Genomic DNA, 24,642 nt, shown 5'->3' on the forward strand with positions numbered 1-24,642 from the left:
AAAGTTATGTCTAGCGCTTTAGGGCTATGTTTCCAAAGGCTACCGCGTTAACAAATGTGCATCAGGATATATCGGGTAGGCACAGTGACATAGTATAGGATATTTTAAGTTAAAGTTCTGTAGCTTTTCAACCCATGATGCCACCTTTGCGGTAGCTGTTGGTGTGGTTTATATATTTTTTTATTTATTCTTTTGAATCAATTACGAAAGCGGAAATTAATTGTGTTACCGTGAGCACGAAGTTACACCTAGCACGTAACGGACATCTTTGAACGCGTAGCTGCGTCTGTGCGTCTAGCTTTTCAACCATTGATGCCACCCGTTCGGTGGCTTTTGATATGGTAAAATATATTGTTTTATTTACTATTTTTTGTTAAATTACGAAAATGAATAGGAATTGTGTTACTGTGAGCACGAAGTTAGCTAGAAAGTGAAGGACATCTCTGAAAGTGTAGCCGATACAGTTGCGTCTCTGACAAACATTGATGGAAAGGATTTAGTGGCTTCGTATTCGACGCACATTTTCGGTATCCTCTTGCATGAACTCTTTTCCAGATAGTTAAAAAATAAACAACCCGTGGTGTTCATTATAGCTAAAAACAAAATTAAAAAAAATAAAATTAATTGAAACACGTTTTTTTCAAATACACTCAAAGTTTTTAAAATAAATTTTAACTTGTCTAGAATTGTTGAACCCAAAGCGTAAGGCGTGTTTCTATTGACATTTTAATGGTTAATAGTAAAACGTGGTAAAGCTAAAGGCCGAACGAAATATGCCTCACGTTGTTGGCTTTATTAATTTTAGACATTTTAACATTACATTTGGAGCATTTTGAGCATTTGAAAAAAATATGTGTGTTCAAAATGTTATTTTATTATTTTTTTTTTGTTTTTATTTTTTTTGAGCGCCATTCGTTAAACTACGACGATGAAGGACGTTAAAACCCAACCGTGGAGAAGCGAGTAAAGAAAAAAAATAAGTTTTGAAAATAAGACAGTCTTTGTCTTATTTTAAGAAAAGCAAGAAAGAATGCTTTAAATCTGCATACCGAGTGAGTTAATTCAAATCTCCAAGCTATTCCAAAATATGCAAGATAGATATATTCCAAGGTCTCCAGAGTATTAATAACTCTTTGCGCTTTAACTCATTCGTAATGAATTAAATCATTCAAAATAATTAAGATTGAAATGTTCACAGCGTCCTTTAACTCCTTCGTCGATTTAAATCATGAGTTAAAGGTCGCCGTGAAGAATTTAATCGCGATCGAGACCCCCCATCGCTTATTTCAAGTTATGGAAATTCTGAAGATTTTCAGAGTTAAATCTTGATTCTTACGCTTCAGCTCTGATTTAAATCCTTGAAAAGAATTAAATTTCACATCTCTACAGCAAACGTAAAATAAAAATGTTTGAAGTTCAATGTTTATCAGTGACACGTGCAGCTGTATCCAGGAAATAATAGGTGAATAAAAACCGAAGGAATATCATATGGAGAGGCATACAAGCGTACTAACTCGTTGCTTAAAATGTTCACCCTTGTATAAATTACTGTAGTTGAAAGTTTCTTCCGTACCGGGAACCGAGTTTTGGTTTAGCAAAAACCTTTTTGTCGCCTCTCCACGCTCCCCCCGTACAAAGCAAAAGGTTTTTTTTATCGCAGAAATAGAATAATAATTCCAACTTGAATCGTTTTCATGCTCTCCGTGTAGTGGTTTGTGCGAAATACGGCTGAAAGAATTTGTTGGGAAGGGAAAGTAAGACAAAAGCGTTGGGTGATTCGAAACCCAATTCATGAATCTGCATGAATCTTTGAACCAAATAGATGCCTCTGTAGCTCTATTATGATGATTCAAGAATCCTTGAAGAATAATTAATCTTTGAAGACTAATTAAATTACAAAGATTCTTGAATCATTAACATACTTACCAGGTGTTACAACCGTTTCGCGGTATTTGCCTACTGCAGGAGTCCTCTAAAACGGTTAAGGTCGAGCGCCGTCGAACGAATTCTGGATGACTTGGAAGGTGTGGTTTTCTTATCTGTACGTCACCCCAACCTAAGTTAGCAGCAGGGTCGCTGTTGGTTCCTCCATCAACTTGGTTTTTGCCTCGTTAAACTCCAATCCGAGGTTTTCCGTCACTTGCTCAATCCCTAATGTAGGAGAGCCGTAAACCAATGATGTCTATGTCATCAGCGTATGTCAGGATCTGGATTGACTTATAGAAGATGGTCGCCGACGTTTCTACTTCCGAGCGGAGCGGATGGCTCTCTCTAGGGCACATCTCGTTGGCGAAGACCTTTGGAGGCTGATAGTTTTCCATTCACCATCACCTAGATTGTGACGTTGGTCATTGTCATTCTTACTATTCTGATAAGTTAGGCCAAGGTTCGGAAAGTGCTCATTACGTCATAAAGTTTTACCCTGGCCATGCTCTCGTATACGGCCTTGAAGTCGATGAAGAGATGGAAAGAGTGTAGCTTCTGCTCCGCCATCTTCTCCCATACCTCAGTAATAATTCTATGATTTTTTTTTTTACACTGTAATTCTTCCACACATACGGACCCCCACAATCCTTCTGACCATCTTCCTCTCGATCGCGGCTAAAAGTTTTGCTTTCATCAGTTTTGAACAGAGTCCATGTCTCACAGGTGTGTGTCTGTACCGAATTAATAGAGGCTCTACGTAAGGTCCACTTTTCAGCTCAGCAGAGCTTTTGAATATTTAGACACGCATTAATCGATATCGATATTCGAACCTTTTGAACGATTGCTTAGTCATTTGAGAGTTAGCTTTCGATTCGAATGATGGTTCCCATAACATAATCCCAACAAAAGATAGAAACAAACCCTGGACGCTCTTGGTTTCTTCTGGTTTTTATTAAAACGCTACAGTCAATATTCGCTCAGCACACTGCCCAGTTATGTTGAGTTGCGTTTTGGCTGCGGGGTTACAGCACACTCTGTACCAGTAGCTACTGTACCGTTTCTCCCAACCGCCCCGAACCTCCCACATACACCACGCTCTGGGTTGGGTGAGTGTGTGAGGGAGGGGGGAAGGGGAGGTGGGAAGGAAAAGGAAGAGGCAGGGTTCTCAATATAATATAGTGTGGCTGTGTACAGTAGTATGTATACTCTATTATATTATGTAAACGCCTCTACGTAATAGTGTTGTGTATATCATTTATCTTACACACGATCATTCGAGTGGGGAGGGATGGATTGGCAGCGTTTCGGTTATTAGTAGTATAATTATTTTATTTTGTGCACAATTCTATACTTGCTCAATCGCCCCCTTGGGCATGCGCGCGTTTGCGTTCGTATTAGATTGCGAGCATCTTTTGGTTAATTTTGTGAAAAAATGTGATAATCTTGTTTTGGGATTTGGAAGATTGGGGGAACGGGGGGAGTTTGTTGGGATAGGAGGGAGAAGGTCTAGTTGATGTTCAGTGTGTTGGTAAGAATATGAAGAGAAAATCTCAGCAAGTCAATTATGGCTTTTAAAAGGATCATTTTATCGATCGATAGAAAGAGAGAGGAGTGTGTGAGAGAGAAAGAGAAAGTACGTGTATGAGATATAGTGTGAGGGAACGAGAATGTAAAGGAACCTTTTATGGTCGTTAAATTAAAAAAAAAATGGAAACCTACAACAATGTAAAATAATAGAACCTAAAACACAAAAACAAAAACAAAAAACACTCAAAATCAATCAGTCAATTGTTCTCTACAGAAGTGAACGGTGCCATGTAAACAACTTTCGCTAAGGCTAAGTAACTAAAGTAAGTAACGCATAAACGTAACGTAACGTACAAGCGTGCAGCATGCTAGCAGGTATACATCGATAAACTACCAATAAGTACTATGTACAGTAGTGAAATTTTGGGAGTACTCCTGGCGGCGATCTATTGCGATCTATTGTTTTCCTGTTGCTGTGACTGTTTCTGCGCGTTTTCTGCCAGCCGTAACGCACCCTTTCTCTATATCTCTATATCCCTATGACGGTGTCCCGCTAGGCACCCAAACATACACACACTTCCTAAACTGAGGCTTCATCGATCACAGATATAACGCGGTTGTTGAGAAACCCGACCTGTTGGCTCGGGCGCCATTTGCTGTTCAGTCTGCAGTGCTGCTGAGGCTGGAGAGTGTTGGAGGTGACGGTACTACTACCACCACCACCACTGCTGCTGCTGCTGCTTCCACTCCCATTGCCAGCCGGCTGCTTACCACTTTCGCCACCGCCCCTTCCTCCGCCGGTTCCTCCACCACCGATCGTGTTCTGTGGAGCAGAGTCCGATTTCGTGACCAGCGGGGAGACGTTCTTCCCGAGATCACCGTTCACCGGTTGCGGCTGCTGATGATGCAGGTGATGGGGATGATGGTGGTGATGGTGATGATGAGGATGATGATGCTGATTGTGGTGTGGCTGGTGGGGATGCAACAGGGCGAGACCGTTCGCGTCACCGGGATGGGCCGTCGCTAGGGCTGCCTGACCGAGCGAGTGTTCGATGGGACACTCGGGATGGTGCTGGGTACCGGTTGCCAACAATGCACCACCGGCACCCGTTCCGAGATGGCCACCGAGCAGTGCCTTCGTCTTGGAGAGGGATAACCGGCGGCCCCGCTTGTCCAGCAGGATAGGAACTTCGGCACTGAGGTTGTTCTCGAACTCGCTCAGCATGAGATAGTTTTCCACCTGTCAAGAAAAGAGTTCGCAAGTGGATGAGCTGATGAAGATGAGGCGCAGAGGTGTTGGAGCACATGGACACGGTGCAACACGGTACCTTGTTGCACGAGGTAATGCAATCACCGACGTAGTCCAGATCATCCAGCAAGTTATCTGGCAGATCCATGTCGGCGATACCCTCCTCGGAGATGCAGGTGAGCTCTGGCTTGTCTAGTCCGTTGATCGGCTCTACGATACCGTCGCTGAGCGGCGGTATGAGCAGCTCTGGACCGATCATCATCGCCGTGTTGCCGGTGATAATGCCCGGTTCGTTGTCTGGCTCTTGCGAGAAGGAGAGTTTTCGGCGCTGGGGACAGGTTTCCGAGACGCACAAGTGGCGTGTACCGTTCGCCCTAAAATAGGGGAAAAGCATGATTGAGTACATTTTGACGTTAGAGTTCGGGATGTTGTGCGAATTAATGGGTACGTACCTTGTGTGTTTGTGGCGCGACACAGAACGCCGGTGCAAATCGATCAGAAACATTAGCACACTGCCGACGATGGCACAGCCCGAGCTGAAGTAGTAGCCGGCGGTGCCGGATCCGCTGTCGTTCATGTAGCCGGAGATGGGTACGCCAAGTGCGATCGGTATTGCCTGGGCAAACTGGACGAAACCCCAGGCACGGGCAAAGTTGCGTGCTCGTACCTTCTCGTAGGTGTACATCTTGAGTGAGTAGTGGTAACCGCCGCAGAAGATACCGTATATCCAGACGAACATCACGTACCCATGGTAGTTACCGTGCACAGCGGTGAGTGCGAGTATGCAAACGCCACACATGAAGATGGCGGTTTGGCAGAGGTATTGGCGTGCGATGCGACATTCGACGCTGTTCCGGACGACCAGCAACCCGAAGGCGGTACACCCGAGTGTCCAGGCCAGTCCGAGGTAGATCTGTAGGATCATCACCTTATCGCCGATGCCATCTTTCTGCACTTCGTGTGCCAGGTAGAAGATCGGTGTGTTGATACCGAACGCTCTTAAAAGAGAGAGAGACAGAGAAATCACGCAGAACAATTAGCTAAGTGTGGCTGAGTGTAGTAGACAACGCTCCCTACCCAATGCCGGTCGATGCGAGTAGTATGCGTACGGTTTTGCTGCGCAGTGTGCTAAAGTCAAAGAACGGTGGTCGATCGTCGTGCTTGTTCTTGTCCTTTATCTTACGCTTCTGGTTCTTCAGGTGTAAGATCGCGCGCCGCTGCGGGTGATAGAGCGATGCGGAACGGTAGCAGGTGCCGAGGATGAACGTGATGAACACGGTACCGGTGACGGCCTGCAATCCCAGCCGCCAACCGATCGCATCGATCGCCGACTTGATGAAGCTCGACATGACGGCAATACCGAGCCCACTGCCGGACACGATGAATATCTCGACGAATTCGCGCCGCTTCTTGAAGTACTGGGCGACCATCAGGGTGGAGCAGTCGCGAGTCATTCCGACACCGACTCCCACGACGGCACCTGTTGCGGCGAAGGTGAGATAGGCACGTATAGGCGACACACTGGAGATATTGAAGGGGAAAAAATGGCTTACCGTAGCTGAAGAACAGCTGGTGAAACTGAGAAGCGAAGGAGGTGAAGAGACACCCTAGTGCGGTCACCAGCCCACCGATGACGGCGGTGAGTCGCGTTGATTTGCGTTTGCATACCGCGATCGTGATGGGTGATATGAAGAGTGCTACCGCTGTCGACAGTGCGCCCAACCATCCTGTGGAGATGGAATACATGTATTAGTTGTCGGGCATTGGTGTGGTGCAGGACCTTGGTAATTCTGGATGCAGACAGCTCAACTGTGCTAATATTTATGATTACATTTCTAATGGGGAGATACCATTGCTGCTCACGCATAACGACTCATCAACAAGGACGTTACCAGTAGAGTTGCGGGAGATGTGATCTCAATATCTCGCCAGACATCACGGTAGAATTTAATTCCATAAAGTGCCACATAAATCATGAATCAGTGGCAAGCAAGTGTGTGCATCCTCAGCCCTTTTTTGCCCTGGTATTCGTCCACTACTCGCAAGTGAAATACGTTTGATCTAATAACTCAACCCACAACACACAGTTGGCGACTTCAGGCGCTCGTTTTAATTTCCCCACCAGCAGTTGGGGTTTTTTCTCTTTTTGCTGTTACTTATTGACACAACAAGTTATTTTTTTCCAGACACCAAAAATCATCCATACAGAAAGCACTAGCTCACTTTGGCGCTCGTTCCGTTACCCTTTTTCGGGCAGCATTTGTTTTGCCTCGGTGCGTTCCTGACGTCCGCGGCAACAAGCACTGTACGGCACGGGATGATTTATTAGTGTTGGGTTGAAAGATAAACATGATGAATTGTGGCGGAGATAGCATGATGAGTTAATAATGCTGGGTAAAGTTTTTTTTTCTCTCCGCTTCTACCCGGGAAGAGCTATGATTTGTTAGAGCCATTGACATTCACTGGTTGCAGTGCATGCTATGAAGTTGCGCTAGTCTTCGAATAGCATAATTAAAGCATTGGGAACGTGATTACATTTGGTGCTCTTGAGCTATTTGGAGGAAAACCTTGAGAAGATGTCAGAACTCCTTCCGTATGAGTGACTACTTCTGCGAATATCTGGTTATAGGACAAATGTCAAAATCCTTGAAAGTGAATTTTGAACGTCGGAGATTCATTTTCGCGAAATAAATGAGTGTAATACTGGCGGTATCCCATTCTTCTAATGAGTTGTTACTAAGAACTTTCAAAACGCTTGGAATACTACTAACACTCGAACGGAACTCCAAAGCAAAAGTGTCTTTAGTATACGGATATATTCAACCAGCAACCTTTACGATAATGAACATCGTGCGCAGAAGTTGCCCGATCGTAGCCAACTTGCGGGAACTCACTCAACTAGGTCAAACTCATTGATCCGGGAAGGGTGTGCAAGTAAACGATCCACAACCAGCTGCTGCCAGTTGTTACGGTTTTGTCACCGAAGTACGTCTGCTATCCTGCCGTAGCCAGCGTGTTTTAATAGCCATTGCTCTAATCTGCCCTCGTCCATTCGTGTTTCGCCTGACGGATACAAAGCGGATCGACATCGGGCAACGGAATTATTATTATAGCATCCTGTATGAGTGGATGTGCTTATCGCTGTTTCGGTGAAGGGAAGTTTATAATCGTTCGAATCGGAGAGAGAAAGAATAGGGGAGGAAGGGAGGGGGGGGGGGGGAGGGGGTGTTAAAGAAGAGGATGGACAAGAAATCACTGCAATCAGCGTTAAATACAATTTCAAATCGGCAAACAACGGGCTGTGTGAGGCTATAAAATTGTATCCGCTTCCCAACTGGAAGATATAGCAAAAAAAAAAAACAACAACCATTAAAACTTTTACCTCTACGGTCATGTTTTACTTTTTCCTTCCCTTCCCATCCTTGGTACGTGTGTGTGTGGAAAACAGGACCGGTTGGAATGTTTTATGTTTTTAATTTTTATTTTCCACTTAATCGTTTGTCGCATGGACACTGTGCCTGGTGGCAACAAAAACAAAAAAAAAATAGTCGCAAAAGGTTCCTCCCCTCCCACTCTCCCCAATGCTTCCCGTTGTGTTCCTGCCGCTTTTACGAGAAGCGGATGGCCAAGTAATCGAACGTGTGTGTTTTTTTTCCCCCCGGAGCGCTTGACTGGTCGCCGTGGCGTCAGGATGTGAAGCCAAACTTTTCACATCACAGCCACGCTTGTCCGGCATTGGGCCGCAGTGGTAGGAAAGCTGAGCGTCTCCGTCTCACGTGCCTCAAATCGTCGCACTCGGTATGCAATGGACTCGCTTTAGACGTCTAATGAGTTTAGCAGCTGTTTCGATTGGAACACCAACTGCAACTCGTCGTCCAAGTGTTCGGTGTACGGACATTTAGGAAGTACCCGGAACGATTGCGTCCTCTCGGAATGGGTGTTTAGATGATAATGTAAATTGCATGTACGCTTATGTTGTTTTTCCGCAGTTAACATCTATTTTCCATCTCACATTCTGCTCCTAACCGCTACATATCATATGTTGTATTGCGCGTATCGCTTTCCGCTTGCAATCTTCAACGAAACGCCATGAATCACGCGTTGTAGCGGCACCCGCGCATCCTTAAATCCTTTCACGTTTCGGGAACGCATTCGGGAAAATAGATTGCACCATTTCACCATGATCTCCAAACATAAACAACCACCTTTAGCGACGTACGTACAAAATGAGCGCCGCTGCGGAAAGGGCTGCGAGGAAGTAACAGACTTCGTCTAGGCGTCTAAAAAATGGTTGATGGTGTGCCGGTGGAGGGATGCCGCTGCTTGGTTTGGAAGCAACCGACGCGCCATAATTCAGCGGGATGGCTGCTAAATTACATTTTCCACCCAAACCCCCCCCCCCCCCCCCCCCCAAAATTGCGGACCGCGGTGGTACAAGTGTGACTAGTTTTTTCCCACTGTTTATCAACCATCCTTTCCCTCCTCAAAAAAAAAAACTTGGAGTTGTTCGTGTATTTGTTTGTGTGTGGGTGTGCCACGTACAACTTATGTTTGATGGAATAAAACCGCTTGTTTTGCGGGGCGGAAATATTAGCCGAAACAGCGAGTGAAGCAGAAAAGGGGAAGAGAATTGCGCTGACACTGACTGCTGATGATCGCACATTTTACGCACAACCGCTGAATTGAAATGGAAATTCATCGGTTGCATCCTTCTACGTGTGTGTGCGTCGGTTTGTGTGCCTGTCTGTGTACCGGATGAGGCGGTGTGGAGGTGCGGACGCGAGGAACGGTTTCAGCGCGAATGATAAATCAACCAACCGAGGCAAACCGCAAAACTCGCGTACCACCGAATGTGACAATTATCGTAAAGCAGCATCAACCACAGTGAAGGAGACGCCTGGTTGCTGGTGGCCCATCGTGTCTATCCGCCCGCTGCACGGTTGCAGCAGAACGAAAATGGGAAAGAGGTTTGCAACAACAGACACAACGGGAAGGGGAATAAAAAAAAAGAAAGCAATATATGGATGTCATTTGTCTTGCCTTTTGGGTCCGCCCTAATCGGTGGTAAATTTATGCACTTGCCAGCACCGAAAAGTGTGGCGTCCGGGTGGTATGCTCGGGAGTCTGTCACAACTCAACCGGAATTGCTTCGCAGCACATTAAAAGGCTGTGTTTGTGGGGAAATTCAATTAAAAGCATTAGAGCTGGTTATGGAGCGAATGATTGTCGCACGATAGTGTGCAGCAGCACTTTTACTTGTAGAAGGTTCGCACTGGGAAATAACTAAAAGTTAGTGCAGGGAGGTGACATATTTTATTGTAAAACGTCAGAAAAAAAACAACATATTGCAATGAGAGCTACGGAAAACAGCTTTGATATTGTAAACAACCGATTTTTTCCGTTTGGAATTTTCTAACTTTGACACGTGTTTGCTTCCATATTATTGAAGCTATTTGTATCAAAACAGCTGTCTTTTATTCAGTTTGGTTTGGTCAACTACCATTATCAAGTGAAAGCGTAGACATTTCGTTCCAAAAATTGAATTGTTTCATTAAAGATTTTTATGCAGGGCAGATGTACATCTTTGAAGTCTTCAAAAATTTCACCTATATTGTGTAAGAAATCATATATAGAACTTACACAGTTCTAGTACTCACATACGCCTCTGAGACATGAACTTTGTCCATTACTGACGAAACCCTCTAAGCCGAGTGTAAGAGGAAGATGATCAGAAGGATTTTTAGTGCCGTATGTGTGAAATGACATTGGAGGAGTTGCTATAATGACGAGTCCTTCGAACAGTAGCGGATTAGTGAGTGAGTGACTCCGGTGAGTCATGCTATGAGAACGACACCGGACTACCCAGTTCGTAAAGTCCTTTTAGGTCGTCCACTTGGACAGAGTTGACTTGGAAGAGATGAAGTGAAGGCGTTGATGCGTCCCCCAGAAAGGGCGGGATATAAGATTATCCGATTGGCAGACGACTGAGGTCGATCGAGGGCGACTTAGAAGACTCCTGTAGTAGATCACGTTTGTAATTGAAGCTCCTGATAACTTATTTACGTAAATTCATAAAAGTCCTACTGAGAAACTTCGAGGGAACTTGTACTTCCAGTACGCAAAAATCTTCAGGAAAACTCACGAGTTGGGTTTCCACCAAGGATCTTTTTAATTTTAATATTTTTTTTAATAAAAAAAATCACCAGCTACTACCCAAAGAAACATCGAATTCACGGAATTAATAGAGACGGTTATAAAGGACATGTGAAGGATTATACAGCGGAATTGATAAGAATAAAACGGTAGTATAAAGGAGACTCCCAATATATAATGGAAGATTCAATATGGAAGCCGGGGACTTCCAAAGTATTCGGAGGGTAAACTTGGGGAACGTACGCAGGACTGACTCGAATATCCAGAGGTACATGTAAATAAAGTCAAAGAATGCCAGAAATGGCAGGTCTAGAAGAAGATACCTTGGGAACGATCAGCTAAATTACGATCAATGTGAGTTTTCGCTGTGAGCGACTAGACAACTAAACAGTACACAAAGATCGATCTGCTCAACGAACAATTTAAAGTTGTCGGGTTGACGGGGAACCTGAATAGTTGTGAGATCTGATAGAGTAACTAAGTCCAAGCTATTAATCACGGAGTCGGGTTTAGGATTGTCCAACCAGATACCCATGCCCTTGATCGAGAATCGGTTGATTGAGGATAAGGTGATGGGAGTTTGAGAATGGATTAGATAAATCACACTAATCTTATCGAAAAATAAGGAGAAATGATTTAGATTCCTTGATTGAGATTATGAACATGATTGAGATTACAGATGGGAAGATGTTGGATGTTAAAAAATACGACTATAAAGTTATTTTTATAGTAGTCAAAGTCACTGTTCCTATTCGGAGATTGAAAGTAGATTGAAGATTGAAATTGTTGAATAAAAGTTCCCATGAAATCTTGCTTGCTATCAGCAGCATGGTGGAAGAATAAATTTATAGTCAATCAACACCGAACATACGCCACATCATGTTTATTGGACGATGAAGTACCGTGTGATCATTTAATATACCCAACATAGACACACACCCACCCACACACGCCCAAACCATCCGCCCTTGGACGGACATGAGCATATGATGAAAACCATCGTTAGGCCGCGTGCTCCGGAACCAGCAGGCCAACAACAAACATTCCAAGTGGATTGGTGAAACAAACCAGGACCGCCTGCGTAACGTTTCGGCACCGGCAGTCATCTTATGTGCTGTTTCGCAAAAAAGTTCTCAAGTTCATTACTTGCTGTGGCGGATAAAAGGCAAGAGGTAGCGGCTTGGTGCATGGGAAGATGGCGGGAGTGGTTGTGTTGGTTTTTCGATGGTGAGGATTATGAGTTGAGTTTTCCATCCCGCTGCCCCGCTGTTCGGTGATGGGCGAAGGCACAAAGGCGGAAGGAAAGCAAGCAGGGCATAGAACATAAAAGAAAGTGCAACCGGGCAGCGTCGGAACCGGTCCGAGATAGTTCGGTTTCGGTGTGCTGAGAATGTGATTACTTCGTGAAAAGTAATCAAAACTGTTTTGCCCCAACCACACTGCGCCGGGCAGCTGGGTTCGATGTAAATTGGTTTAAAAATTTTCCCTGCTCATACCCGGTAGCTGTGCTGGTGGGGGAAGGGAGGAGGGTGGAAATGAGTCACATGTTTTGGTTGTTGGAGGAAAAAAAGGGAATGGGTTTCGAGCATATAGACTGGCCGGTACTGTGCGATTCATCGAGATGCTCAGGTTGAATAAAATTCTTGAGTACTACTCCTCCCAACTCCTGTTCAGCTTGGACAACTTGAGAAATCTGCTGGACAATACTGAGGTCTTGAGAATATGATAATAGGAGTGGAAGACCATGTGAAGTCGTGACAGCCATCAGTTTAAGATAAACTCAGAGCGTTTCTGAGGTTTTAAATACACCGTGGGGAAATTGGAGCCAATATAGCCGAGGTATTGAATGACTGCACAAGTACGAACATCCAACTGTGTACCACAACTAGAGAGTTGATAAAATCGTCATTAACTTAGGTTTTGATTCGTTTATGCCTAAGCGCAATTCTTGCTCCTCTGGTATAAGTCCATAACTAATAAATCGTATAGATCGGAATTCTTTGAAGTCTCTCTGCTAAATTCATTCTCCAAGGAACTCCTGATCTGTTTCACCACGGCGTTATGGTCCTACATTTTTTCGCATAGATTTGGGAGATTAATTATTCTCTTTATATAAGCTAATCCAAGACCAGTTATATAGTCAGATAATAAGAGTTTCCTCTGTCCAGAGCGTAGTTGATGTAGAGTTCCTGTAGCTGTGTACGTTATTATCGACGAGATCTTGCTCGGATCTCTCACCTGTGAAGATGATTGACTCGATGCGATAGGCGCGTCCGGCCGCGAGAATAAGCACCCCGACCGCCGTTTGGAGACCGTGCGTCAAGATGTGGATCAGTACGCCGACTAGCACGATGATCCAGCCCCAGCCACCCTCCGGATAGTAGTGCTGCTTGATCGTGCTGGTGCTGGTGTTGGACATGCGGCTGGACGCTCGCTGTTGGTGCGGCAGATGATGGTGATGGCGGTGGTGCAGCAGATGCGGCAGGGTCGGCGAATGTCCCTCCCCACCCAACCCATCCTCCCCCGCCTCACCATGTTCTGGATCTACTTCCTCTTCTTCCTCCTCCTCCTCTTCGTCCTCCTCCTCCTCGTCGGCTTCTTCCCCGTCGCCGTCTTCCTCATCTCCAGCCACCCCGTTTGGTTGTTTATTTTCCCGGACCGTTGTATCATCTCCGTTCGGTTTGTTCGTGCGTCTTCGGTTTCGCTTCGGTTTAGGCTCGGTACCACCGGGCGCCAGCTTTACCAGGTTGGCTCCTTGTGCCTGCGCGAGTGCCTTCGCCAGTGCCTCCAATTCTCCGAGCGGTGTGCCACGTTCCTGCGTGCCCTTTGCCTTCGCATGGGTGGTACCGCCGGGTGCGTTGCCACCGACCGGTGGCGGTGTGATCGGTTCATCGAACACGAGCGAATGCGCGTCGGCACTGGTGGCGACACCCGAATCCTCGTAGTTCCCGTACACCGGTTCGTTTTGGAATAGTATGCGCATCGTGTTCGTCGCTTAGATATCCGTCCCTAGCGCACCGTTAACCGTGCCGCCATTGCGATTTAACCACCCCACCCACCAAGGTGACAAATGCGGGACAAGTGAGTGTTTTCGCGAAATGGAGCGAACGGCAAGGTACACATGGGAACTTACATTACGGCATATCAAACGCACCGAAAGGCCACCGCCTGTTGCTGAAAGTGTTTTTCTCTCTTGTATCTAAGGGTCTATCTCACTTTCACTCGCACTTTAGGTTTTTGTTGTAGTTTTCTCCAACGTTACTCTGGGTTCGCTATTTCAACCCGACCCACTAATACACGCTAACAACATACAGAAAATAAAAACAACCATGAAACCAAATGTTAATAGTGATGGAGATGGGATGATGTATAAATATAATTTTATATGAGTCCCCATCTCATTCCGTTTCATCACCATCACCGTGCGTGAGTGTGGGGCAATGCGTGTTAGGCAATGGTCTAATATTGTTGCTGGCAACATGTTGCCGCCGAAATTCAGTGATTTTTTTTTTCTCGTCCCACCATCAGAAACATCCATCTATTCACCTTGGTAAACTGGTTTTAATATTTTAACATCGTCGGTACTTTTTTATAAATTTGGAATAAGTATAACTATGTTTCGGTAAATTAATTTTGTAGGTAGATTAGAAACATTTTACAACACAAGAGCTCTCAATTAATGTTTCAGAAAAAAACACCCACACATCGATTCGATTATCGTGTGATTTTAGTGATTCTAGCAATGGTGTTGTATAATTAATTTATTTTTGCAAAAGTTTTACATACAATTGCACGGGAAAGATCCACCAGCCAGCGAGTCGTTGGTGCAAATAGTTCCAACCAACAAACAAACAAAGCACAGCTATCCTTCTTAAAAATGATAACCATATTGTATCGTATGTTCAATCCTCGATTGGCTGCGTTTCTGTTGGTAAAACATTTGATCGGTGAAAAACATACAGGGTTTCGAATCATTTAAGGAAAGATTTCAACCGTTTGGAATTTTACACTTAATTGGGTAATATTTTCTGTCGATGAGGAGAAATTTACCATCATAAAGGGGAAGTGTGCAAACATACAGGGAAATTTTGCCAAAAACGCTCTGAAGAGCAATCAGTCAATTATTATCATTCATTTTTGGTTGCATTGTCATCGATTTGTTTCAATTTCGGCAAGTTTTTACTATATCGATTTGTCCATCAATCAATGAAATAAATAATTAATTAGTTAAACGACATCGCTTCACAACCATGCAAATTGTTGATGAACTGCTCTGATAGACATAGCACAGAAAGAATAGCAATTTCTAAGGACTTGATCACAGCTCTGCCACTTACTTTAGTAAGATAACAGGGAAGGTGAAACAAAGTTTGGTGTAACTGATACTGTAGAACATCTTCAGAACCAAGGTACGCGAATACGGTTTGAGCAATCCAGTCAAAAATATGCTTTTTGAGGGAAGTTAAAAGATTTTTCTTGTTGAGATGCTGTTTTTTGTGGACCTTTACCTTGCTTAGCTTTGAACATTAAAGAAAAGAATCGTAATTTTCCGAATTGAAAGGTAGAGTTTCTAGTGTAAAAAAGATGACTATGGGAATTAATTCATTGAAAGTGTTCTAGGTTGTGATTTTATCTCCGAAATTTAAACAAACTGAAGACAATGCAACCAAAAACGAATGATAACAACTGACAGATTGCTCTTCAGAGCGTTTTTGGCAAAATTCCCCTGTATGTTTGCACTTTTCCCCTTTTTAATTGCAAATTTCTCATCATCAATTGAAAATATCCCCCAATGAAGTGCAAAATTCAATCCCCCAAATGGTTGAAATCTACCCTTTTATGATTCGAAACTCTGTATTTGTAGAAAATTTCTCTCTCTCTTTCTCTCTCTCTCTCTCTCTCTCTATCTCCCTTTTTCTCTAGGTCTGGCGTACTAGACTTACTTTACAATTTAGCCGGATAGTCAATCATTGCTACGGGGGATTGGTTCGGAGATGGGATTTTGGTCCGGTCTGTTTGTGTAAAGACCGACACCACTACCATCATGCCATCAGGCCGCCAAAGTAGCAAGTGTAGTAGATGTATTTAAGACCTGGAGACACCAGAGATATTGTAAGGAGCTTCGCATTTAGCAATCAAATATGGTTATAACGCTTTATTTTCCTACCAAATATTTATATAAAAAGTTCAAAATTGGATAAATTCAACGAAAAGGCCAACACACACACACGGAAAACAAACTGACATTTAATTAATTTGACTTCAAATTCGAAATGTTGCCAGCAACGTTCATAGACCAGTTCACAAGCAACATGTTGCGGTACTATGTTGCCCGCAACTACATTAGACCAAGCCCTTAGCATACATCGCGTTAATGTCAGGGCAGATATAGCATTCAAATGTTTGTTAATACCGCACGGCATCTAGCGTCACTTGGTGAAAATGCCAGCGATCCTTTGCGTGCTTCTGTGTGCGTTGACAACGAGGCAACGAGCAGTTAGCAACTAGTCTGCGACATACTGTCTCCATGGGTGAAATGCTATCTCTCGTCTGACCCTTACAGCAACCGTGCCTATCGAACCAAAGCCTATCAGCGGCGGTTCATTTTGGCGACCGACCAGTGCACCAATGTCCTGTGTGACTTTTTGGGCAAATATTTGCCCAAAAACCCCTTTTCCATGTACATGCTTCTTTGGTGACACATCGTACCGGAGATCCGGTGGCGTAGATAATACTCTTCGCGTGGTTTTCAACTTCAATAGATGGAGATGGTTCTATAAATCTAATATTTTCTGTTCTCCTTCTCGCTTCTCTCTTCAATAAGAGAAAAAAAAAACGCATACAGGCACACATTTTCATGAAAATGCGTGGTGCCTCGTTCTATCGCGCTGGTCGTGCTACTTTCGTGCGCGTACATTTGCTTATTTTTCTCCAACCGTACCGCAACAGTGGTTTGATTTATACGTGCGGCAGCACCGAAGGTTAGAGCCGTGAATAATGCTGCGGGATGAGGTTGAGTATGTTGGACGTGTACGCACGACCGGCACCGACCCGACCGGTTGGGCTGTGACATGTGTTTTTATTCTTTTATCCCCCATTTTCCCGACCGGCGAGGCGAAATTTAGATTTTCCAAAACAACAACAACATTAAAAGAAAAACCTTGATCGTCCGGCGTTGAGGTTGTCGTCGTGTGGGCTGAAATCGAGCCGTAATAATTAATAAAGATGCGTTCGCGTAGCACCGAAAAACCCCGTCTGATTGGGGAGCGCTTACCTTGGGAGTTACTCCCTTCTCTACTTTCTTCGCGCATTTGTCCCCAGCATGACATTGGCCAGTTTGGGTGTGTATTGGAGTGGAGTGGAGATGGAGGGGAAAAAAACTCCACCTCATTTCCAACAGAAGCATCGTAATAAATCATTAAAGAGAAAAAAGATTCTTAGTTTTGCTTCGCGTTGCCCTTCGAAGCGAGCAAATCAAACTCGAAAAAGGACAAGAAACGTCCTCATTTTTCCATTTTTTTACCCTCCTGTACCAAACACACATTCCAGAACGTTTAAGATTCAGTTTTCTGCGCTGGATCGACCCCAGCTCTGCCTTCTCAACAGAAAGTGTCATATTGCATTCAACAGTCAGTTAGAGGTTCTTTGCAATGCAACTATCATGCCCGCTCAATGTCAGTCATTCCCAAGTGTTCCTCTTGCCAATCTATACCGTACAACCGTTGGTGAGATTTGCTTTTTTGTTTGATTCTCTCTTTCTCTTCCGTACAATTTGCCCTTGGAAAACCCTTCCTCTTTCATTTGCCTTTGCTCAGCTTCAGCGATCAGATCCGATTGCTTTAAGGGTGAGCTACACAAAAAAAAGAACGAAACGATCCCTTTTCGACGAGCAATGTAACTTTTTATAGCGCAATTTGAAGTTGGAATGTGTGTTTGCACAAGTAGCACGTCATCGGAACTGTCTTTCCGATCGGATTTGTGTGCATTGCTTGCAGAGGAGTGCCCCGAGAGGAGGGGGGATGTATGGGTGCGAAAGGGAGGAAGTTTTTGCTTTCTGTTCACACTTTACAGTAGTTGGTACTGCAGGTTTTTTCCTTATCAACCCCCGGCACAGTTCCCACTCAAGCTGCCCTTTGTGTTGCAACACCTTCGTCTGTTGTGCCCCCGCCTGCCTGGAAGTTGTCTATGAACTTTTGCTAAAGTGAGATTTGTTTCAGTGAGTCAGTGCACCCCCCTCCCCCCCACTTCTCCTACATCTAACTTCACCGGAAGCGACGGAACTTCCTGGATGAGCACCGAAAACCTCACACTCGGTTTGTCTTTTGCAAGGAACCGGATTGGTTGTTTGGTATGCAAAGCAGAGGTATGAACGAGAGGAGTTAAAGATGTTGCAACATAAATCATATCGACAGTTTCGATTATTTGGCCGCGGTTTTTTTATATCTGCGGAAGAGAAAGATTGTTCTGAGGAAGGCCAATTAGTGAAGGCTTAAGTGTCGATTGATTTGTGGCGCAGATGGAAACTGTTGTATTCCAATTAGAAGCACATACAAGTTTGAAGTACAACTAGTCTGAGGGTATAGACATTTATCTTGTCCGGAGCAAACATCCAGAAAGCACACCATTTTAATGGCTGCCGAAAGGCAGCCATACTCACACACTGACTTTTAATTGTTTTGTTTTATTAACTTCAAATTTACACTTCCTGAAAGTTTGAAGTTCCTTTGACTGATAAAGCTCCATTCCTGGTAACTAATGGAGAGAACATAATGTTCTTGGCAGCTTATCGCTGAAATTTCTTTTATCGCCTCGATGTATGCAACAATTTGCAAAAATCGCTTAGTATCCTACCCTACGACAGGGTTTGTGGTCGGCTGGGAAGGTTAACTAATGTGTCATAAAAATTTATATCAGAACAGCCCTAATTTTTCCCCTGTAGACTACCAGAAAATATTTTCCAACTTCACATAAAAGCGAGAGAATGGCTAGAAAGTCAATCTGGTTGAAACGTTAGCTGGTAATTACATTTGCCACCTGTCAGCGATGTAAAAAACACTTGACAATGGTAATGGCTTGGCCACAGTCAACAATGATCGCTGAGATGCGGTAGATTAACATCTTTTTTTCCCCCTCCCATTCTCTCTCGCACGCTAAAGAGGCCTTTCAATCTGGTGTGCCATTTGGACGGTTGTGTGGCACGGAAATGGACCCAATTTCAACCTAGGCCATGTTCTTCTCTGCCTTTTTGGGGCGATCTTCGCTACGATCTTTTCCAGCGAACCCCTTAGAAGTGGGTCGTTGAAGACATTTGGTTTTGCACGACTGCTCTGTTGTGGCAACACATTACATCCGCTGGCAGTATCGGTGAGCCCGAAAAGTTTGTGCCGCTGTGGAACAATTTTTGATCGGGTTTGATTGTGGCAGCTACCGCATGGAAACACCAGGAAATTTATCTTTATCACCGCACGCACTCGCAGACGAACAACACTCCACGCGCCGGAACCAAATTTTCACAAACGTTCACACACAATGCGATGTCAAAGCGCGCGCTGTTAAACGGTCGAAATGAAGTGCCCTACTATGGGGACGTCCAGCGCCCCGAAGACTAGATCCGGATCGGTCCACTGTCGCTGGCGAACTGACAGGCAACCGGTGCCAAACCGTGCGACCAGAAAACCTACCAAAAAGCACAGCAGAACCCGAACCCGGTTCGCACGCAGTTTTCGCGTTCGGCTCTCTCATTGTTGGATCGGTGAGATAAAGAAGCGGAGCGGAATGAAGCGGATATGAAGGTAAAATATACTAAAGGCAGGGGTTTCTGATTTTTTTAAATTACCATTTATTTCGTTTAGATTTTTTGAATTTATATTCCGTGTCAATGTTTCTATTATTTCTGTTGTTTTCGTTGATATGGTTTTAGAACTAATTACAATTAATTAATAAACAGGCAAGTCCCTCTATTAACGAGTTTCTTTGCATAATGAGTAAATATAAATGCTCCAAAGGCATCACTCGTAACGAGGAATTTGGTTTTTGGAACTCTTTTGTTTTGTTGCTCAGTATCGAATTAGAAATATCAAACAATTGTTTGTTTTCAGATAAGAAGTTTCGGAAGCTGCTTAGACTGATTGGAACACCAAAACATCTGCAGTGCATGAAATTTTAACATTGGCGAATAGTTTGGTATTGAGAATTGAAAATCTTATTATAGAAAAGTACCTATTGACGTATACGGATGTACTAAACTTCCAAAGAAATAAGATCTTATGAAGTTACTAACGCCAAGGAAATCATTTTTGTCATTATTCGGATTAGTGATGATAAAAAATATTTTTTATTTATTGAGAAAAAGTAAACCTTAGGAAACAAAATAAGAAGAATCAATCGACTATGGAGCTTAAAAAATGTACACCTACAAAACCTTCAAACCTACAAAACCCACCTACAAATGTAGCCTAACGTGGCCAAATATTTTGTAGGTTAGCTCTGTAATGGTTATGGTTTTGAATTTTAAACTATTCTTTAATTTCCTGATCACTTAGTTTAAGTGTTTTCATTATCCCAGTGATAAAATTCGTTCTTTTCAAGCCATCGTCGGAGTGAATCATCATCATCATCATCTTCACCATCATTCCATAACCAATCGAAGATTAAATATTGTTTGTCTTGTTCGGTCAAAATTAAAACAACGAAACAAAGAAATGATCATTTGAATAAAATACCGGAATGTGAATGTAAACTTTGTTGCAATCAATGTCGAAAGGTGTATTTTTAACCTCAAGAAATCTATTTCAGGCTTTCTTTGACTTTATTTCCCGGTAGCTGGACAGTCAGTTCTTCATAAGTAGTCTTGCCTCCTGTTATGTCTCCAAAATTGATTGGAATTGGATGGATGGACGATATATTCTTTTTCCATTGGTTTTGATAATTAATCAGTATTTGCATATTTGGAACACGTATAACACTAAACGGGTTGAATAAGTATCTTAACATAGTAAATTAATTATGCAGTATGATAGAACAAGACTTCCTAGGGTGTAATTGCCATCCCAAACAGTAGGAATATGTAATTTTGCTATTGTTTACTTCCTACTAGTCACAATTAAAGCAGAATTTAATACCCTGCACTAGCACACGAGAGAGAACGTGAATGGTCCATCTGCTTTCCATTCCGTACTAAAAACCCTGCGAGAGCAAACCGAGCTGATAATACACCCGCGAGAGAAAGTGATGAAGCCGAAGCTTCCAGCTGCAACGAACAAGCATAGTGACGGTGAGATAAACTGAAGCGCAACCAGATGAAAGTGAAATCACGCTCACACACTCGCACACGGTTTTGCTTCCGTTCCACAGCCCGCACACACGCATTTGTTTACGTTTGGCTGCGTTAATCGTACCGGCGCACAGGACGATCGGCCCCGGATGACATTTCGGACCGGGAGTTACTATTCGAGGCAGCTACTTGGCTTAACGATCGCAGCGTGAATAATCTCTTCATACCGGCGGTGGCGCGCGTGGTAGAGTGTGACCCATTTAACACATCTGCTGATCCGCTGACGCTCTGCCGTCCATTGTATCTGATCTGTTTGTCAGCGTTCAGCCGCAACACGCCAGATTGGTAGTTTATTTGTTTGTTTTGACAATATTGGGATCCTGGGACGCGATCCCCGTGAATGGGGTGGAGCTGATTTAAAAAAAAAATGCAGATGTTGGCGTTTTCTGCCAGGCGCGTGTTTGGAGAAGTGTATCCCAGTGTGAATAAAACGTGTGTATTTGTTATGCTGTTAGCAAAAACAGAATGGGTGGGGTAATAACTGGTGCGCCATTGTTTACCATTGTCGTCTAGAGTGAAGTGCAGTTGGGCAAATAATGAGGTGGCGTTGTGGAGTCGAGAGCGGGAGCAAAACCAACGCTTCCACATGAATGGCAAACACGGCAGTGCTCCAAGATGACGCCAACATTCAACATTCGGTGCATTTACGACCTCTTCCTTCACGCAACGGTGCATTGTTTTAGCCAAATTATGATGCAGAAGTGGTAAGTGCCGAAAGTACGGTGGGAATTATGTCCACTCATGTTTCGTACCAAGGCTGTGCGGGATGTAGAACAACACCAAAAAAAACAAACAATAGGATCGACATTAAATCGTACGAAGTCGACCGCCCGGTGTGCCTTTCGTTGGTGGCGTATACCTGTTTGTTTGTTCCTGTACGATTTAATGCGATCGGGACCAGCACCATAACGAACTTGGAGAACGCGCTTACCTTGCACAATCAAGATTCATTGCAACCATTACGCCGGGATCCTCGCACCGTGCGTGGACGTGGGATGGTGGCAAAGAAAACAACTTGTCCAAAATGTTGAAAACAAAAAAAAACTGAGCAGAAAAGCACCAAATTCCACTGTTTTGCACTGCACCCCCTTTGCCCCTGAGTTTCCTCTGTAATGGCGGTGTCAATGTGCTCGAAAACATCACTTTAAGTTTTCATCGTTTTGGCAAACAAACGCACCGTTTGCGTCTAACAGTTTCTCCCTAACCTCGTTGTGCGGTGCAACTGTTTTTTTTTGTCCGAGCACGCCAGAACATGCAGTGATGTTGTCCGATTTCCGGACCAGCTCAGCACACACACACACACACACACACACACACACACACACACACACTGTATCCGTTTGAGTTTCCGGTTCTGAGGTGGCTTACTGGTGGTGGCACTAGAACAGAACACTCGCTGCACTCGTTTCACACCGCCGCCGCACCAATTTGTCGCTCGGTTGGGAATGGACCACTTTGACCTACTTTGGGCCGAAGCCGAAGAGGAAATCGAAATGCGGGAAAATTCACTGCTTTCTTTTCACGGTGCCATCAGTGGTCGGTACAATCGGTGCCCTCTTCTCGGTGCAATGAGCGTGGAAAATGCTAACCCCGGAAGTGGTCCCGGTTTGCCACATTACAAACATTGAGGCAGCCGGTATCGAAACCGGTAACTGGAATAAAAGGATAGGATATGTGGCATCATCATGAGGTGATTGTTATTTTTCGGGAAACTCTGCAGCCGGGCTGGAATAAGCAAATGCAGTGGCGAATGAGCGAGATGGAGTGAAATTAATTGTCAAAATAGTACTAATCCACTCGATTGTGGAATGTTCTTTTATCCAATAACCAATCATTATTCTGGCGAATTGTAACCGCACGTCAACTATTGGACGTACATAATGTTCTGGAAGCTTCGTATCACTTTAGCATACAATTTGAGACGTTTTTTTCCTTGTACAATTGCTATTGCAGTTGCTCTTATGTTAATATTAAGCTATGCTTTGCCTCTTCTATAGTCCAAGGACACAAGGCTTTTCTGTCAAAGTGCTGTAACCCTCAATGTACACTTGACAGATGAGTCGACTTGAAGGGAAAATATATTTTATTTTGTTCAAATTTGGAGTTTGACAGAACACACCTTGTTTGCCTCAGTACAATACAGATGGCAATAACAACTCTTTTTGGCGAGTTGACTCAATGTGAATCAGTCGTTAGAGCCAACTCGTTCAACGACTCATTGGAGCGTCATACGAAATATTTGCTAACTGGCGCACTGACATTCGTATGACTCATTAGTGAAAGGTCATTCGAGTCAGGAATCGACTCTCAAATGATTCCCCAGAGCAATGGCGGATCATGCCCGTGGAAAGTCGAAAATGGTAGTCGTAGTAGTTTTGCTGATGAGAGAGGGGGGAAAATTGCCATGATATTCTACAATTAACCTAAACCGCAGCCGTATATTTGCCGCATAATGGCATCAAACCATGTGTACTATGTTTATTATTTTACATAGGAAAAACGCTTGAAAGATTACTCGAATCAATCCAACAAATTAGAAAAGACGCTTGACCGAAATAGATTTTTCGAGTTTAGAGTTTAGGATGAGTTTATGATTTATGAGTTTGGAAAGTGTATTCAACTTTAACTAAATTGTGTCCGACTCGCTTCTATTTGTTTCTACTTATTCGCTCATTTTCGCTTTAACTCGCACCCTTACTCAGGTTATATACGGCCAACGTGGACATAATCATCATGATTTTCTGATTTCACAGGTTTGGTTGTTGGTTTGGCAAAGCGATAAAGCATTACAATTTTGCCTTAGAAAAGGAGTCATTAAAACTCCCCGTAACGAGTGAACGTAACTCCATCCACTCGTACGTTTCAACTTACTTATGCTTACTATGCCCGGCTCTATAGTACATGAGACTTTGAAAAATTTGCTTACATTACACCATAGATGCCAAACTCTCTACATGGAACTCCATATACTCCGAATCAACGAAGATTTTCGATTTACCGGAGGTCTATCTGGGATGTCTGGAAGGGCTGGAATGTGAATCATTTACATTTTAAATGCCCGAAGATCTCGATTCTCATTTGTATTTCCAAAGAACTCCGAATCTACAATTCATTTTTTAAGGACGAGTGTTCGAAGATGTCGTCAATGTTTGAAAACCGTTTGTATATTAATGATAAGAGATGCAAGACAATTAAATATTGGCCATTATTTCTTATCGATCCTGTCTGGAATCCCTCTGAAATTTTCCAATCTAAACGACACAATCTCCGAAACAAATAGTAAACCAAATGGAGTATGTTAATAATGGCAGCCCAGCGTTGGGTGAATTTGATGCAGATTCATGAATCCGAATTAATCTTTGTACTGAATGAATAAATCCGATTCTGTTTTTCGAAAACTCATAAATCCTCAAGAATTCATTGTTTTAAATATATATTTTATTTATACTTCCGT

The 24,642-nt window shown here is 43.6% G+C and overlaps 1 protein-coding gene across 1 annotated transcript; it reads right to left on the reverse strand.

The window, feature by feature from the left end:
- Positions 1–4,033: 4,033 nt before the first annotated feature.
- On the reverse strand, positions 4,034–13,838 carry LOC128711822 (monocarboxylate transporter 8-like). The gene is made up of 6 exons (XM_053806711.1): positions 13,094–13,838; positions 6,256–6,429; positions 5,780–6,182; positions 5,155–5,700; positions 4,782–5,076; positions 4,034–4,693 (listed from the first exon to the last, which is right to left on the reverse strand). Exons 1-6 carry the CDS (start codon positions 13,836–13,838, stop codon positions 4,034–4,036), a joined length of 2,823 nt encoding a protein of 940 aa, XP_053662686.1.
- Between the last annotated feature and the right edge of the window lie 10,804 nt (positions 13,839–24,642).

The sequence above is a fragment of the Anopheles marshallii genome, chromosome X (assembly GCF_943734725.1).
Source record: "Anopheles marshallii chromosome X, idAnoMarsDA_429_01, whole genome shotgun sequence".
Classification (NCBI taxonomy): Eukaryota; Metazoa; Arthropoda; class Insecta; order Diptera; family Culicidae; genus Anopheles; species Anopheles marshallii.